The sequence below is a fragment of the Oppia nitens genome, unplaced genomic scaffold (assembly GCF_028296485.1).
Source record: "Oppia nitens isolate AA-2021 unplaced genomic scaffold, nextdenovo-longstitch-racon4-pilon3 scaffold2_pilon_pilon_pilon, whole genome shotgun sequence".
Classification (NCBI taxonomy): Eukaryota; Metazoa; Arthropoda; class Arachnida; order Sarcoptiformes; family Oppiidae; genus Oppia; species Oppia nitens.
In genome coordinates this window covers 8,982,497-8,999,474 of record NW_026533210.1, presented here as the reverse complement: position 1 = coordinate 8,999,474, position 16,978 = coordinate 8,982,497, and the positions used below count along the sequence as shown (strand labels likewise).

At 24.7% G+C, this 16,978-nt stretch overlaps 3 protein-coding genes across 4 annotated transcripts; 1 reads left to right on the top strand and 2 right to left on the bottom strand.

The window, feature by feature from the left end:
- Positions 1 to 1,397: 1,397 nt before the first annotated feature.
- Positions 1,398 to 9,660, bottom strand: LOC128955467 (arginine kinase-like). 2 transcript variants are annotated; one of them, XM_054301141.1, is made up of 7 exons: positions 9,391 to 9,660; positions 6,105 to 6,286; positions 2,879 to 2,919; positions 2,583 to 2,801; positions 2,315 to 2,463; positions 2,150 to 2,247; positions 1,398 to 2,050 (listed from the first exon to the last, which is right to left on the bottom strand). In XM_054301141.1, the coding sequence occupies exons 1-7, from the start codon at positions 9,477 to 9,479 to the stop codon at positions 1,656 to 1,658; spliced, it is 1,173 nt and encodes a 390-aa protein (XP_054157116.1). In that variant the 5' UTR covers positions 9,480 to 9,660; the 3' UTR covers positions 1,398 to 1,655. The 2 variants fall into 2 exon arrangements, with proteins under 2 accessions (XP_054157116.1, XP_054157117.1); XM_054301142.1 differs by lacking the exon at positions 9,391 to 9,660 and adding an exon at positions 6,628 to 6,847 and having other exon boundaries at positions 1,401 to 2,050.
- A 1,370-nt stretch (positions 9,661 to 11,030) lies between these two features.
- Positions 11,031 to 12,308, bottom strand: LOC128956204 (alpha-tocopherol transfer protein-like). The gene is made up of 2 exons (XM_054301891.1): positions 12,096 to 12,308; positions 11,031 to 11,902 (listed from the first exon to the last, which is right to left on the bottom strand). Exons 1-2 carry the CDS (start codon positions 12,304 to 12,306, stop codon positions 11,070 to 11,072), a joined length of 1,044 nt encoding a protein of 347 aa, XP_054157866.1. The 5' UTR covers positions 12,307 to 12,308; the 3' UTR covers positions 11,031 to 11,069.
- Positions 12,309 to 15,706: 3,398 nt separating this feature from the next.
- On the top strand, positions 15,707 to 16,736 carry LOC128955456 (methenyltetrahydrofolate synthase domain-containing protein-like). The gene is made up of 4 exons (XM_054301128.1): positions 15,707 to 15,841; positions 15,918 to 16,031; positions 16,104 to 16,305; positions 16,386 to 16,736. The coding sequence occupies exons 1-4, from the start codon at positions 15,737 to 15,739 to the stop codon at positions 16,733 to 16,735; spliced, it is 771 nt and encodes a 256-aa protein (XP_054157103.1). The 5' UTR covers positions 15,707 to 15,736; the 3' UTR covers position 16,736.
- Positions 16,737 to 16,978: the final 242 nt, after the last annotated feature.

Sequence of the window (16,978 nt, the reverse complement as noted above, 5' to 3'; positions counted from 1 at the left end):
TAATAATCATAATAATAATAATACCTTTTAATTTTGCTATTGAATTATTGATATGATATTAATGGTATTTAATTTATTTAAAAAAATATTTTTTTTTAAAATTAAAATCTGTAATATAATAATTGAATATTAATTTAAAGTGTTAAAAAACCAAAAAGTATATAATTAAAATTAAGACAATTGTTGAACATAATTTTGTTAATAAATAGTTATCTACTTATTATTAATTAACATATAGTTATTTAGATAATTACACAAAATGTAATTATTGCAATTATTCAGATACAATACAAGTATACTTATTGAACAATTTAAGTTAAAATTATTATTTTTTAAAAATTGTTATGTATTAAAAAAACAAAATAAATGATTAATAAATTAACTAACAAAAAAACATACTAACAATATTACTGTCCATTAGATATCCTCTTAAATATTTATACATATCCTCTATACCTTATTTTTGTGTCTATCATGGGATTTAAATTTGAAAGCATCGTAGGTTAAAAAATAAAACTGTTAGCCCATTAGTAAGGAATGGGATGTCATTTAACACTTGTGCACAAAAATTGATATATTAAGTAATATATTGAATTTTTTTCACAAATATCAATATTACTATTTTTTTTAAAACATTTACGGTAATAGTAATAATTTATTTAAAAAAAAACAATCACTCTTTTTGTTGTCAATTAACTTTATTATAATATCTGTTTAATTTCTATTTATTATATATGAATTAAAATTAACAAATAATTAACATTAAAATTTTTGTTGTGTGTCTTTTAAAATAACAATAATGCCATTAATTAATAATCACAAGAGATATCATATTGTGTTTACTTATTAACAATTTTTTATATATATCTTCAAATAACATTAAATTTAATAATTAACAATTTAGTTATATAACAATAATAATAATTTATGATTTAACCATTAACAACAATAATAATAATAATGCATTAAATTATTTAATATCACTCTAAGTTTATATGTATGTGTTTGTGACCATAAAATGGGCTAAAAATTTCAATATAATAATATTAATAATTATATTAATTAATTTAAAAACTCATTTAAATTATTTAACTTATTATGAAATAATTATCCATCACTTTGAATGTGAATATTATTTTTTTTTTAACAATTATGTCCTAAAATAACAATAAAACATTAGATAAAATTATATATAATAGATATCTGATTAAAATCTGTTAACATTTCATATATCATTTGCTTTAACAGAGACTAGAATTTTCCACAAAAAAAAAATCATTTAAAACTTTGAATAAAATCGTTTCATCAGTTTTTTTTTGAAAAAAAATCATGACTTCAATGTAACTTATAATTAGTATATAAGTATTGAAACATTGAGTGCATAACTTAACAATTAATTTAATATAAACATTTGTTATTATATTTAATAACAAATAATTAACAAATAATCTTTTGAATCGATTCAATGGCACTGAAGTTATTGACTTAGATTTTGTTTGATTTTTTTGTGACTAATTAATTAAAATGTGACTAAAATAGTTGAGGGAAAAAATAATTGACTTAATTATATATATATATATATATATAATTAATTGGTTTATGTGTTTGGTTTAATTTTTTTTTTCGGAGAAACCAGTGGCAGCACCGGTAGTTTTTTAGAGTGACTTCTCAATTTTGATGAGCTCAAGGATGCCGTCCTGCATCTCCCGGACCGCCTGATACTCGGTCAGACCCATACGTCTCTTGTTGGAGATATCATAGACGCCTCCCTCGCTTTCGGTGTGCTCGCCGCGGGTGCCGCGAACCTGTAGATTGTATTTGCCGGCCACTTCTTCCAACTTTTTCAGATCGGCCGCCAGCTTCGGTAGAGCAATGTGAACACTGGCCCGGATAGTGGTGCCCAAATTGGTCGGGCAAAAGGTCAAAAAGCCGAGACGATCGTCGCGCGAGAACGGAATCTTCTGTTCGATGGTTTTGACTGCTGTTACCAATCGGGTGAACACCTCCTTCAAGTTGCCTCCCTTTTGCATACTAATGATACGCAAGTGATCTGTTGTGATATTGAGACAATTAAATATTTTTTTTAATTAGCTATTATTTATAATCCAATTAATTGAAAATAAATTTATTTTTTTTAAAAAAAGCAAACCCTCTTCGTTGACCCAAACAAGGAAAGTCTTGGCGTCGTTGTGGTAAATGCCGCGACCAGTTGGCCAGTATCGGCAAGCGTTGGCAGCTTGCAGGAATCTATTTAAGTGGGGGGGGGGGTTAATAAGATTTTGGTGATTTAAGATGAAATGGTTTGGTGTAATACCTGTCACCCTCTTTGAACAGGAAGTGATCGTCGATGAGCTGCTGTTGAGTCTTCTTATCCATTCCTGTCAATGGAAAGTAAGTTCCCTTCAATTCTCCGTCCATTGAACTCAACTGTGCCTTAACTTTGTCCTCCATTTCTTGGTATTGCTATGAATAATAATAATAATAATAATAATAATAATAATAATAATAATAATAATAATAATAATAATAATAATAATAATTGATTTAATAGATAAAAAAATTAAATTAAAAAAAAGTCTAACCCCTTGAGTGAGACACGGGTTGAATGGATAACCCTTAAGACTGCGACCGCATCGGACACGAGTAGAGACGACAAATTCGTTGTTTGGATCGACATCGACAAGAGTGCTGAGGTCACCGAAATCGGATTGCGGGTGTTTGTCGGTCGGCTTAAAGCCCTGATGGTAGTCATCGATGACCGGATCAAACAACTCTTTGAACAGAGTGTACGACTCGGCGTCCTTTTTGTTGATAATAATAATAATAAAAAGTTGTTTTAAAAAAAATATTTGATTAAAATGTTTAAAGTATTACATACCGGTGCGTACAATCCTACTCCAGAGTCCAAGTTCTCAACGCCTTTTATTAAAAAAATAAAATAATTAATATTTAAAAAATACTATATAAATATAGATTAAAATACTATAAACTACCGGTAAATATTAAAAATAAATATATTACTTATTATTTTTATTATAGTATTACGATTTTTACGCTATGATATTGTTTGTATAATTAATATTAAAACTCATATTAATTTCTTTATTCAAAACTAACGATAAAAATAATTTTATTATTTCTATATCTTATTGACCGAAACTAAATTGTTTTCAACTATTATTTAAATTAACATTTAATATTGTATTATATATATATATATATATATAATTTTCTTTATGCTATAAAAATAAAGCTTATTTTTGTTTAATTACTTTAATTTGTTATACAGTACAGTACTTTACAATATAATCTATAGATTTAAAAATAAATAAAACAATTATTATAATTCCAACACATTTGCCAATTCTAACACTTGTTTTTGTTAAAAGAGAGAGAGAGAGAGAGAGAGAGAGAGAGAGAGAGAGAGAGTAGGAATCGTAAATAACTGGGACATTATCACTACCTCTACAAAACTACTACTACTAATTTTTGGCACTGTTTGCCAAAAATATTTGATTACTGTTGAGTTGCTTAGAGTAGTAGTCTATTTTTCATTGGCTTCTCCTATATTAAAAATAAAATAAATTTTAGACCTATTTTCTTCTAACATTACAATTATATATTGAGAATAATTTGCAAATATTCTTTAAATAAACTCATTAGTTATAAGCGTATTATAAATATATATTTAAATATATACAGAATTTTCAGAATAACTACTAGTAGTTTAGTTAATAGTTTGTACAATATTTATGTTCAATTGTAGTTATATATTAATAATTAGTTATAGCAAAAAAACTATTGATTAAATATTATGCTAATATATTGTAAAAATAAAATAAAATTAGATAAATCATGACTTATATAGTCATTTAAAAAAATTTGAAAAATAATATTCATGTAATATATTCATGTCTTAATATAAGATTGTCAAATATAATCATTAAAACAAATTACAAGTAAAAAACAAGTAAATAAAACATTTATGTTAAAAAATATACTACTGATATAAATATTATTTGTTTGTTAATATTAATATAATATATTAAAATTGTTTTTAATGTATAAATATACTTAAAAATTATTTTTATTATAAGGTTATAAATATTCAATACAGTTATACAGAGTAAAGGTTACTAAAAAATGGCAATTGTATGTATATGTAATATATTTTATAGTCAATTAAATTAATGTAATTATCTATTATATATTTTTTTAATCTATTTCTAGCATCATAAGTACTGTACAGTATATTATTACAATAAGTAGTATTTTCATTTCATTTCAATGAATATTTTATTGACATTATAATAAAACTTATTTATGATACTGTATATGAAAATATGTTATATAAAAATTTCCTACAATAAAAAAACTAGAGATAATAATTATTCAATCTAATACTTTACTTATATGTATAAAATTAAATAAAAAAATAGTGAGTAAATAACATAATTGTGATAATAATTGTAAAATAAAAATCATATCTATTTAGTGTCTCTGGGAGTCTATGTCTGCAAACAACTGTTATCTCAAAAAACTGTCTAAAGAGTTATAAATATAACCCTTTCCTCTCCAATGTCAAGGATTTTGAATTCAATACAATTGTATAAAAAAATAAAGTTATGTAAACTAAAGCTAAATTTTTTTAACTGATGTGAAACACAGAAAAAATTTAAAAAAGATTTAAAAACGATTTGCAAAAAATAATTTCAAAAATATCTTTTTGACAAAAATTTTTATTATTAGCGTTTAGTAATTGAAAAAAAATTCTCATTATATTTAAAAACACAATTTTTCTAAATTATTTTTTTAAATGTTTGTTTAAATATTGTATTATGTTTTTTAAATTACATTTTTTTAAACGTATAACCAAATACTAACTAAAAAATTGATAGAATAGAATAGATAGTAATTATTGATAAAAATAAAATAAAATAATAGATTTTAATCTAAAGAATATTCTTTAAAAAATAGTAATATATATTCATTAATAATAATAGAATTGTTATTATTTTTTTATATAATTATTCAGATATTTGAACAACAAATAAAACACACAAATTAAATATTAAAGCAAACATATCAGCAAATTATAATATTTATTTATATAAATATTAATATATATAATATTTAATTTAATATTTCTAAAAATTTATAATAAATATTTAAAAATCCTTAGTAACGGAGCAGAAACAAAAATTTTATTAATAAAAATAATAACAAATATTTTTTTAGATTAGTAGTGGTTTTGTTAAATATATATATAAATATACCAAAAATATATATACAATATAATGCTTTGAATGAATAAAATCAATAGTTTCGAGGCTATAGTGACTACTACTCAGTGGAAGTAATACTATAGAGAGAAATGGCATCTAATGGCTAACCCATTGATGTAATAATATTTAAGTAAAAGTAAATAATAACTTATATTATTATCTCTCAATAATGACTTTCAATATATTATATAAAACATGGCTTTAAATATATGTGTTGAATAGTATACAATAAAATTTTTTTTATAACTTATCATTAATCTTATCACTAAAAATATAACTGTATTACTTATAACCGTTTTTTGTTTTTCTTTTATAATTATATACTGGAAACTATTATTACATTTATTTGTTTCTTAAAAAATAATTTCTATGCTAATAAATATTGTTATAAAAAATTATATTCCAATATAATAAAAATAATATTAGCTGCTAATAATAATAAAAATAATTTTTTAATTATTAAATATAATATCAGTTGAGAAAATCTAAATTATAGACAATTTTTTCTAAAATAATAATTATTGTACTCTAGTATTGTATTCACAGATCAATTAGAGAAATAAAATCAATTTTTTCAAACAAAAATATGTAAAATATTTTTTTTTTTAAAAAGGATAACTGTAATACAATTTTTAATACTAGCCATAATTTTATATTAAATTGTTTTGCTAACCAATTGTTTTTGATAAATCAATTAAACAAATTTACTAATTAGTATCAATCATACAATTATTAATTTTATCATTTATTGTTATAATTATTTATATTAAAAAATTTAATTAATTAATTAAATAATTAGTTTTTCACACAATTGAATACCTGATTGAATAACATCCAGAAGTGTTGCTCCCATTGCTGTCTTACGTGTCTTCAACTGGTCGAAGACATCTTTGCTCAGATACTTCTTGAGCAGTGAATGGCAATTGTTGGCCTCCTGGAGCTTCTTGAAGCCGGCATCAAGTTTGTCGAGAACTGACTGATCAACCATTTTGTTTCGGTATCTAATCGGGAGGTGGTTTGGGATTTAATCAATCAATTAATTAATCAGATATCAAATCAAACAAAACAACAAATTCTTGTATTATAATATGTAAAAAATATAACCAGAATTTGATATAAATCGATAAATTAATAAATCAATAAAAATCAAGAGATATTTTTTTAAAATTATTATTAATATCAATATATTGATAGCAAATATGAGAGAAAATATATGTTGAGATAATTAGTTTTGTAATAAAATAAAATCAAATAAAAATGTGGTTTTTCGTTATTAACGATAAAAATTATAGCAATGGTTAAGTATCAGCAAAAAAAATTGTGAAAATGTGAAATGTCTTACAGTTTTAGAGGATTTTTTTTGTTGAAAGAAAGACAGACACAATAGGTCTACTATATTAGGGTAGCACTGGACGACTGGTAGCAGGACTGGCAGTGAAGTCAGATTTAAGATACCGTTTTTTTGGAAGAGGAGGTTCTCTCTCTCTAAATAAAACACACAACTGTTTTCTACAGTAGGTTGGCTTTTAAGACATGGAAATAGACAGATATTGTATATCAGAGATACATATAATATCATAGAGAAAGTGCACGTATTTATTGACTCCCGACGCGCGCGCATACATTCATTGGGAAAAATTCATAGATTCTTGTGTTTAGGCCTTTTAGGACATATATGTGCGCTTAGGTATAATCATTATCTCAGGGGGTTGTTATACAATATTGTATTTAATACTGTTTTTTTGTATTAAAATTTTTTTATTAATAAAAAAATGTTATATAATTGATATAAATAATATATAATACTAGTATGTATGTTATCCATGTCTTTTAACTTATATAATAGCGATAAACACCAACACAACTATTATATATAACTTATATACACTATAATGATATCATTGATTAATTGCAGAGACATTTCTACTAATACTAAACAGTAATTAACATTTTAATAAATTATCAGTAAAAAGTCCAAAGTTTTTATTATAAAAGTATTATATGTGTGTATAAACTGTGTGTATTGCAATTAATGGGGGTAAATTATTTTTTTTATCAATATATTATCAATATTAATACTTTATATACGCCTCTAGTTTTCTTATTGTTTTATATTTTATAGTTTATATTATTTTTAATCCTCATAATTATTTTTAAATATTTATTGTATATATTTTTAAAAAATTTAATTAACACTTAAATAAATATTATTTTAAAATAGTAAAATATTAAAATATGTTTCGATAAAAAAGTAAAAATAAAAATTTAATTACAATAACTACTTAAAAATAATTAATTTTCTAAAAAAAACAGTATATTAATTATTAACCATATATAATTACAGTATACAGTATATTCAAGCTATAAAAGTAATTTAAAACTTTTTGTATTAAATTAAAATCTCCTTAAGTTTAGAAATTGAGAACACATTTGATTGAAATACTAGAGATTTTGTTATGCAATCATTTCTAACAGTTACTAATAGTTAGATTAATTTTAATTTCTATTAATAATTGTAATACAATGATGAAAATCAGCAAAAATTATTTGTTACCAAAATTATAAGTACTTTTTTAATCAATATCATAGTCATACAGACAGACACACACACACACAACATAAATATAAAAATATAATAATAAGTAGTAGTTGTAGTAATACTATTAGTAGTCTATCGCCAGAATTAGAGGACAATTCAAGTTCACTCAAGAATTTCCTAACAAATGATTTTCAGAGAGAAAGCAGAATAAAGTCTTTTGGTTTGACGCATGTCTTCAGTCATTGAGAGAGAGAGAGAGAGAGAGAGAGAGAGAGAGAGAGAGAGATTCTGTACAAGAATAGCATCAATTGATTATAATGGGCTTAAAACACACTACTCTTTATATATGATATCTAAATCCGTGTAACTATTATCCTATTGATTGATAATAATCAATCAATTAATTTAAAAAGAAAGCAATTTAATATATTATTTATTTTAAAAATGTTTGTTTTTCTCCCCTAAAAATAATATTTATTTTTAATAAAAGACACTTTTATTTGTTACACTTTTGATTTGAAACTTTTTCTTTTACAAGTTTTATATTAAGATTAATAAATATATCGCAAAAAATACAAATAAAATAAAATTATTTAACAGATAACAGATTAAAAAAATTTCTATTTTATAAAACTATAATAACTTAGTAACAAATTAATTTGATGTAAGTTTGCCCTGATAACATGATAACTTAGTTAATAATTTTTATACTAAATTATACAGTAAAATATTATACTGTATCTTATTGCATGTAGTGGTACTTATGGTTTAAATATAATTTATATTAGATCTAATAATAAATTTGCTAAATTTTAATAACTAAATTAAATATTTATTATAAATAAATAAACTAAAAAAATAATTAAGTTATTTAAATTTTAGCAAATAATTTATATAAAAAAGATGTTGATTAATTACAATACATATTTTTATTTAAAATAATATAAATTATAAAAATTAAAGTTTAAATATTTTAATATATTTAGAATAGTTAGTAATAAAAAAATATGATAATAAAAAACTATTTGAAAAACTTTTATTAGTATTCATTTATTAATATTACAATTTATAATTTATACCGTATTTAAGTAATCTAATAAAAATAGAGATAAAAAATTAAAATAAACTAAATAGATAAACTTAATGGCTTATATATTTAAAATAATAATAATAAAGTTTATTATAATTATTAGTTGTCTATTAATTAATATAAATAAATTATTTTCGAATAATTTTAAATTCAATTAATTTTTCTTGATTAACAATTTATTTTTTAAAATAAATATATTAGAAACAATTAAGACATCAATTGTATGCACTGTATATTACAATCCAATGTTAGTCATACACACAAAAAAACTAAAAATATCTACAATATTATACAATATAAATGTCACATTGTATAACACAGTTAGCTTAATAAAAAAAATTGTCTAGGACGTTGACTAGGTTATTTATTTTAATACTACTAATAGTAAGCGGAAATGAGATTTAACCGTTATTATAATAATGATGCTGAATGGGGACAGTCATGTCCACATCATCATCAACAACAATGGGTCATACCTGGGACAGGAGGTACGATAGATCAAGTAGCCGGCGATGGCCGCCGCCGACGCTCCTATTAAGACCTTTTTGCTGGCAATTGATGTCATGTTTTTGGCACTGAATTTCTTTTATATAATGTTTTAATGTAAATTCTGCGGCAGTTATGCGCAAATAAACTGATACTGAAATTCTGGTATTACTGGTGTAGTCGTCTCCCAGAAATAAAAACCAAATAAACACACAATTCAATGCTCGTGTATATCAAGAAAATTAAAATGTGTATTACTGTATGTGTGTGTGTGTTTGCACTTCAAATTGTAGGTTATAATAATCAATCTATTTTTATAATAATATATATATATATATATATATATATATAAATATATTTATATTTAATTCAATTAATAATATAAAGCCTTCTATTGACTATTTTATTATTTAATTGATAAGAAATATTTTTTTATTAATTATTAATACTATATATATAATAAAAATATTCACTTATATTGCATTTACAGATTTGATAAGAAATATATATTTAATATATGATTACCGAAAAATATATATATTTAACAAAATAGTCGCTGTTTTTCAAACACACACACAGAGTATTGATGATATTGTTATATCAAATTTAATATTAATAAAATTTAATATTAATATTACAAACTCTCCCTTTTAATCAAATATAGTAATTTGATTTCAAACTTTCAAAATTAAAACTGTAATCAACGTTATGATAAAAAAATACTGTATTTATTACTTACTCTTTGACGAGTAAAGATATGCACCAAAATGAGATCATTTTATATCTTTCAAAAATAAGTCATAAAATTAATATAAATAAAAAAAATTAAACAAAAATTAAAAGCCAATCCCAGTGTCGGGCATTTGATGTCAATATATGATTCAATGCATTATTTTTTTGGTCAGATTCTGCGCTCCTATTGTTTTTTGAATACAGAATATACAGAATATACTGTTTATATATATAAGCTGTAATATAACCATATTGTTGTATACACTGGTTTCTAACATACCTCCATGTCCTCTACGGATGCGCTCAATAAACTGTATCTCATATATACAATATATAAAAATAATCTCATTTTATCCCTATTATATCAAATGTCCATTTTACAGTAGCATTTAGTGAATAATGTTAAATGATATTTATATATCGTATAAAATCTATAGTATCATATATTTATAATATTTTTTTATTTGATACTGTAATAGGTTTAGGTATTACTAGAAATTGGTATTTATATAGATTTTTATAATGATTTAATAAGTTTGAAAAAATATTTTTATTTAAATTTTATTTATTTTCAATTTTTAATTAAACAAAATAAAAACACATTTTAAATAAAGTATAATAATAATTGGTGGTATAAAAATGTGTGCAAACAACTAGTGTAGTAGAAATTATATATTATATATATTAATATAAATAAAATTAAAAAGAGTAAAATTTATATAATAATAATAAAAATTAAAAACTATTAGCTTAATTAGTAAGCTTACTAATTATAGTATTTTTTTAATAAATACTATATTTAATTATAATTAATAGTAACAATCATTTTATACAACAAATTATTCACACAATCATTCATTTCATTCATTCATTCATACAATTCATATACATTACGGTGTATTAGTATTATAATAATTATTATTATTAATCAATTTAGTTATTCAACTCTCGATGGCTTATAATAATCAAATAGATAGCCATTACATGTCTGGGATTTTCTGAACAAACTGTTCTCAAATGTTTGCAACTCTTGGATATCGGAAAAATCTGATACTTTTTTGTAGCCATAGTTCTGGCGATTTGTCATCAGATAGGACTCGCTGGACATGATTTCGTCAAACCATTGTTCACAGTTGATGGCACCCGATTGGCCACCAAATTCTTTGGGCAATATATCGGGTGCCAGTATTTGATGCAATTGTGTCAGATCTGAGCCGTGAAATGTTATCTTTTGGCGCAGTTCTTCGCTCAGAAATGGTTTCAATATTGTGAACGCAATGTCGGCGAGTGTCGACTCGTGGACAATGTGTATGGCTTTGAACCGAATTGGCAGACATTCGTCGATAATATGGACCATCTTTTTGGCCTGGGATGGCCCAAATCGGCGTAACTGTGACCAACCGAAATCGGTCATATCGATGACACACAACAGACCATTGATTTGGACGACCTCATCGATGGCCGCCTTTTCCAGTGTAACAATACTGGCCGCTACTAGCGAATCGAAATTAAATTTTCGGGGATTCCAACGTCCGGCCCGTATGGCGTAAACGGCTTCACCGGATCGACATTTTTTCGGTAAAACACACATCGTTTGCGAGTCGAACACACATTTCAATTGTTTCGGCGGTACAAACAGTTCGGGATTGTTGGCCATCAGATAGTAGTATTGTTTGATCAGATGCAGGGCTTTGTCGTAATCAAACATACGGGCCCTCAGATAACGTAATAGAAAAGCGTCGTCGCTCTGGGAGTTAAGCAACTCTTCATCTGTTTGTTTGATGAAACAGAATAATAATAATAATAATAATAATATTAAAATAAAAATTTAGTGATTAAAATAAACACAAATTTTTTTAAATGTTAAATCAGACGTCAAATTGTCTTTTAAAACAAAAATTATTTATAAATTTTAGGATAAATTATATTTAATTCATCTGTTTTTTGGCAAACAATCACATACTCTGTACGATCTCTCTCAAGGCCTGAATGTCCCGTTCCTTCCAATTCTCCTTTTCGTTGACCTCTACCTCAGCTCTATGTATGAGCTCTGGTGTCAGTTTGGATATCGCAATGTTCTGGTTGTCGCCAATCGGCGGTAAATCATTGCCCGACGATTCTGTGATATTTATATCATTCATATCATCATTAGTTATATCGTAGCACTCATTCATAATTTACTGTATTTTTTAATTTATTGTATATTAACCGCCAATTCTGCGTTTGCGTCAAAATTCTGTATATTTTCTGGTTTTGTTTGTTTGGTTGGTTTGGTTGGTTGGCTCGCATTTGACAACAATTTAAATATCATATTATTTACAGTAATAGTAATATAAAGTATTATCCTATGGTTTAAACTACAATCAAAAAATTGCCTAAAAGTTATTTATATATTTATATTTGAAAGACATTTATTTTTAATCTATTTTAAGTGACATTTATCCTAATTGTTTGCATATGTTATTATATTATTTAACAACTCATTTATTCAAACAAATATGATTTGATATTTAAAAAAAACAATGAAATTATTATTTTTTTATAATAAAATTATTTTATTGTGTAATTGATTAAAAAAATAATTTTTTAAAAATTAATTATTATTATCTAATAAAAAATAAGATACTAATCTGTATAATAATTTTTAGCTAATAATTTAGGCAATAATTAATTATTTTTAATCAATATCTTTAGCTAACCAGAAATGTTGATATACGGCACCAATTGTTACGATTGCATAAATAAAGCCATCGATCACTTGTATGTAATCTATGATATATGAATTTAAAAAAATACAAATTAAATATTTTTTATTATTAATTTATATAAAAAAAGGTAGTATTTATTTACTAAAATAGTTGACAATAAGCATAGCTATCCAAATGGTTGCCATTAGGCAACTGATGGCAAATGTTAGCCAAATTGCGATTTTATTAAAAACAAATAGTAATACAATCAGTGAAACAATTGCCGATACGGCCGATGAAATACAAACTATAAGATATATGAGATCTTTTTGTGGCAACGGATTGTCAATAGTTTGTATACATTGGTGAACAACCAGTGAAACAATAGCCGAGTTTAACATAAGTACCGGATTCTTGGTTATTGTCATTAGTTTTTTTAATTATTATAATTAGTTTTTTAAATTAAAAAATTAGTAATAACACACAATATATTTAGATTAGTTTAATTAATTTAGATTTTTGAAATTAGATTTTTAAAATTTTAATTATAAATTGATTTAATTAACTTATCACGCGGACAATCGCACAATTTATTATTAACTTTTTAAACATATAGTATATTGTATATCAATGAAAATGTGGAGTTAAAAAAACTATTTAAAAATATTACTTATTTTTATAGCAAAAATATTATATAATATTTAATATACTCTATATTTACATAAATTTATATAACTTACAATTAAGACTAGTGAAATATTTTTTATTTATTTTTTTAATATTTGCTATAATTTTTATGAATATTTCTTATAGTATACAGTATATCATTACTTTTTTATAACTATTTATTAATTATTATGTAAAAAAAATAATATTTATTACAATAAATGCACACTTTTGTATGCTTTAAACTTATATTTATATGAAAAAAATTTAAGATAATTTAATACAAGTGTGCATTTATTGTAATAAATAAAGTTATAATATCAACTATTATTACTTTTTATTAAATATTTACATATACAATAGTACTATTATGTTTACTTAGCATATTTGATGCATATTTTTTAAAAAAAATATTTAAATTAACTCAATTATATTATCTGTATTACAGTATTTAATCAATAAGTTAGCATAATTTTGTATATAAAATCTAATTAGCTAAATTGTAAATTATAATATTCAACTTAAATGCATAAATGATCATGGTAATTCAAACATGTTTATCATTGATTTTGTTGATTTAAAAACTGTTTTCATAGAAATAGTCCCAAATTGAAGGGTATATATGGGTTGTGGGGTCTGTTGACTATTGAACTGGTGATCCGATCATTCATGAGAACAGTGATAACAAATACACAAAACAAAAAGCAAACTCTAAAACCTAAACCTTATAAATAATGTGTGATATTATATATATAGTTGGCTTCAATCTCACAGATAGAGACTCATCCAATACTTTACGTTTATATATATATCTGAATGCATTTAAATACATATAAATATACTAAACTATATGGGATAAAAAGATTAGCCTAAAATGTCAATTTACCCGTAAGTTATAGGATATATATACATGTATATTAATGCTATAGATTTATAATAAAATGTTAAGTATGAGAGAGAGACTACCCTGAAGAACGAGTACACACTAATAATACATACACACATCTATTGTAAGAAACAGGTGGTCGACCAACTAAAAAGGGTCGACCACTTGCTATAACATAAGGTACTCTATGAGTGAATAATGATCATCAGTTTTTTTGTTTGTTTTTTTAAATTAGATTTTATATTAATTTAAACCCTTTAGTACTAATTAATATACATTAAAATTTTTAGTAATTTTTAAAAAAAATAGCATTTATAGTATAAAATTTATATCATTTCTAACTGTATATTTACTGTACAACTACAGTACTTACTTTATACTGATACTGTACTTACTTTATCAGTATATATATATAACTGTTAAAAAAGTTAGAAAATAAAAAATCTATTGAATAACCGGTAATTTAAAACAAAAAATTATTTATTACTTGTTGTTGTTATTCAGCCGACAATAGTATAGACATAGTGTTTGCGCCAATGGATGGCCAGAGTCTTGAAGAATCGATTCCATAGTAGAATACATGCTAAACAACAGTAAATTTGTGTCCAAATTTTTGAATAGAAAATCTCTGATTTGTTTAATGGTTTGAATCCAAACCATCGGACTCTAATGTGGTTACCCATCAGTGAACCGTAAGTCGTCAATAGATATTCTAGACAAACAACTACCAGTGTCTGGATTATGACAAAAACTATTGGTTTAGTATGACTTGCCATAAATCGGAACAGTTCGGGTGCCGTACGCCTGAACCGGCACCTGTAGATCGACCGACAAATATTGCACCGCAACCTACTGGTTGTATTCACCCATTGTTGTAGACACTGTTTGTGTATGTATTTCAATGTACCTGAACATCGACATGGATTTATCATTGATTCCCGGTTCTCATTGCTTAGACATATACGGCATTGATTCCTATTTGCCGGTTGAACTACCTGTCCTCTACCACCAGCTTTAGTCATGATGTCTATTATATAACATTTGGGATAAAAACTTTTCAAACTTTTGCAAAAAATTTCAAAAAAATTTTTAATTAAATGTTTTTTTTTAAAAAAAGTCTACTACAAATTGTTCAAAGTTTAATAAATAGACCTTGCCCAGATTTAACCGGCATCTATTGTAAACAATTTTAAAAATTACTATTTTTAAAAAAAATTGCATATCATAGGATATTTTTAAATGGGATATTTATGTAATAATTTTATTTATAATGTATATATACTATATATTATAATATATACTGTAGTAGTAATAGTAGTAGTAGTGAATAACACAAACAGGTTAATAATAATAATAATAATAACGATGACTACCAAAGCAGCGATTAGGCATAAAGTTTGGTCCTATTTGGAGGACAACGATTTAGCTCTACCTCCCAGACCCGTGTTTGACAGGATTCCCAACTTTAAGGTATTATTATTATTATAAATAATAATATTAGCATTTATTATACATTTTTTAAAAACATTAAACTATTATCACACAGAACTCTGACATAGCCTGCGATAGAGTTGTCAAACAAAAGGAGTTTATTAACGCACGGGTTGTCAAAATAAATCCCGACAGACCTCAGCTCAAGGCCCGGTATCGGACACTGGAGGCACTGAACCCATAAAAAATAACAACAAAAATTATTTAAACAATTAATTAGTTTTTTTTACAAAAAATATAGTCTAGAAAAACATTACTGGTTCCGACCCCTCGTCTCACTAGCGGTTTGTTCAATGAAATAATTGTCAGCGACTATAGTAAAGAAGCTCTCAGGACCTGTGCCTCATCGGAAGGGGTCAGAAATTTTAGTAAACCAATTGATTTGCAATCAAAAATCACTATCGATGTCATTATTGTCGGTTCGGTGGCTGTTTCTATGCAAGGTTTGGGCCAACCAATCAATATTGCTTAGTTGTGTCCAGTAATTAAAGTGACATTTATTGGTTACACCTATTTATTTTAGGTCACAGAATAGGCAAAGGCGAAGGTTTTGCCGATCTCGAGTATGCAATGATGGTCAGTCTGGGCGTAATAGATCCACTCAACACACCAGTCATCACAACAGTTGACGACTCGCAGGTCTTTGACAGTCTACCCGAGAATCTGTTTGGTGAACACGATCTGACTGTCGATATCATAGCAACGCCGACACGACTGATCCGCTGTGAGCCGCGACTATCGAAACCTAAAGGTATTATTTGGTCACTATTGACACCGCAAAGATTGGATGAAATGCCGATACTGAAGACATTCAAAGATTGGGAAAAAGATAACAAAAAGACGGGAAAAAATGTTCATTTAGTCTCAAATTAGGATCACTATTACAGTTACCCTAAATATATTGTAATTTTAATTGAGACAACAATTTTCTGATATAAAAAAATAAATAAATATATTTTTCCTAATGATATCAATTGTTATGTAATAATTAGTGAAATTAATTAATAAATAACTATTTATTTTATAAATAAACGAAAATATTGATTTATACTATTTTTTTTAAACAATGATTTGTGTTTTAATAACAAGATTAATGTGTCGATCCTTTAATCGGAC

Bases quoted from the DNA above. Each gene is read 5' to 3' on its own strand.
- LOC128955467 (XM_054301141.1), bottom strand. From the start codon at position 9,479: ATGACATCAATTGCCAGCAAAAAGGTCTTAATAGGAGCGTCGGCGGCG. The intron at 2,920-6,104 runs GTATTCAATTGT...TTTTAATAAAAG, and splicing joins TCTGGATGTTATTCAATCAG to GCGTTGAGAACTTGGACTCT. The intron at 2,051-2,149 runs GTTTGCTTTTTT...ATATCACAACAG, and splicing joins TGTTTGGGTCAACGAAGAGG to ATCACTTGCGTATCATTAGT.
- LOC128956204 (XM_054301891.1), bottom strand. From the start codon at position 12,306: ATGAATGAGTGCTACGATATAACTAATGATGATATGAATGATATAAAT. The intron at 11,903-12,095 runs GTATGTGATTGT...TCAAACAAACAG, and splicing joins CTTGAGAGAGATCGTACAGA to ATGAAGAGTTGCTTAACTCC.
- LOC128955456 (XM_054301128.1), top strand. From the start codon at position 15,737: ATGACTACCAAAGCAGCGATTAGGCATAAAGTTTGGTCCTATTTGGAG. The intron at 15,842-15,917 runs GTATTATTATTA...ATTATCACACAG, and splicing joins ACAGGATTCCCAACTTTAAG to AACTCTGACATAGCCTGCGA. The intron at 16,032-16,103 runs GCACTGAACCCA...CAAAAAATATAG, and splicing joins CCCGGTATCGGACACTGGAG to TCTAGAAAAACATTACTGGT.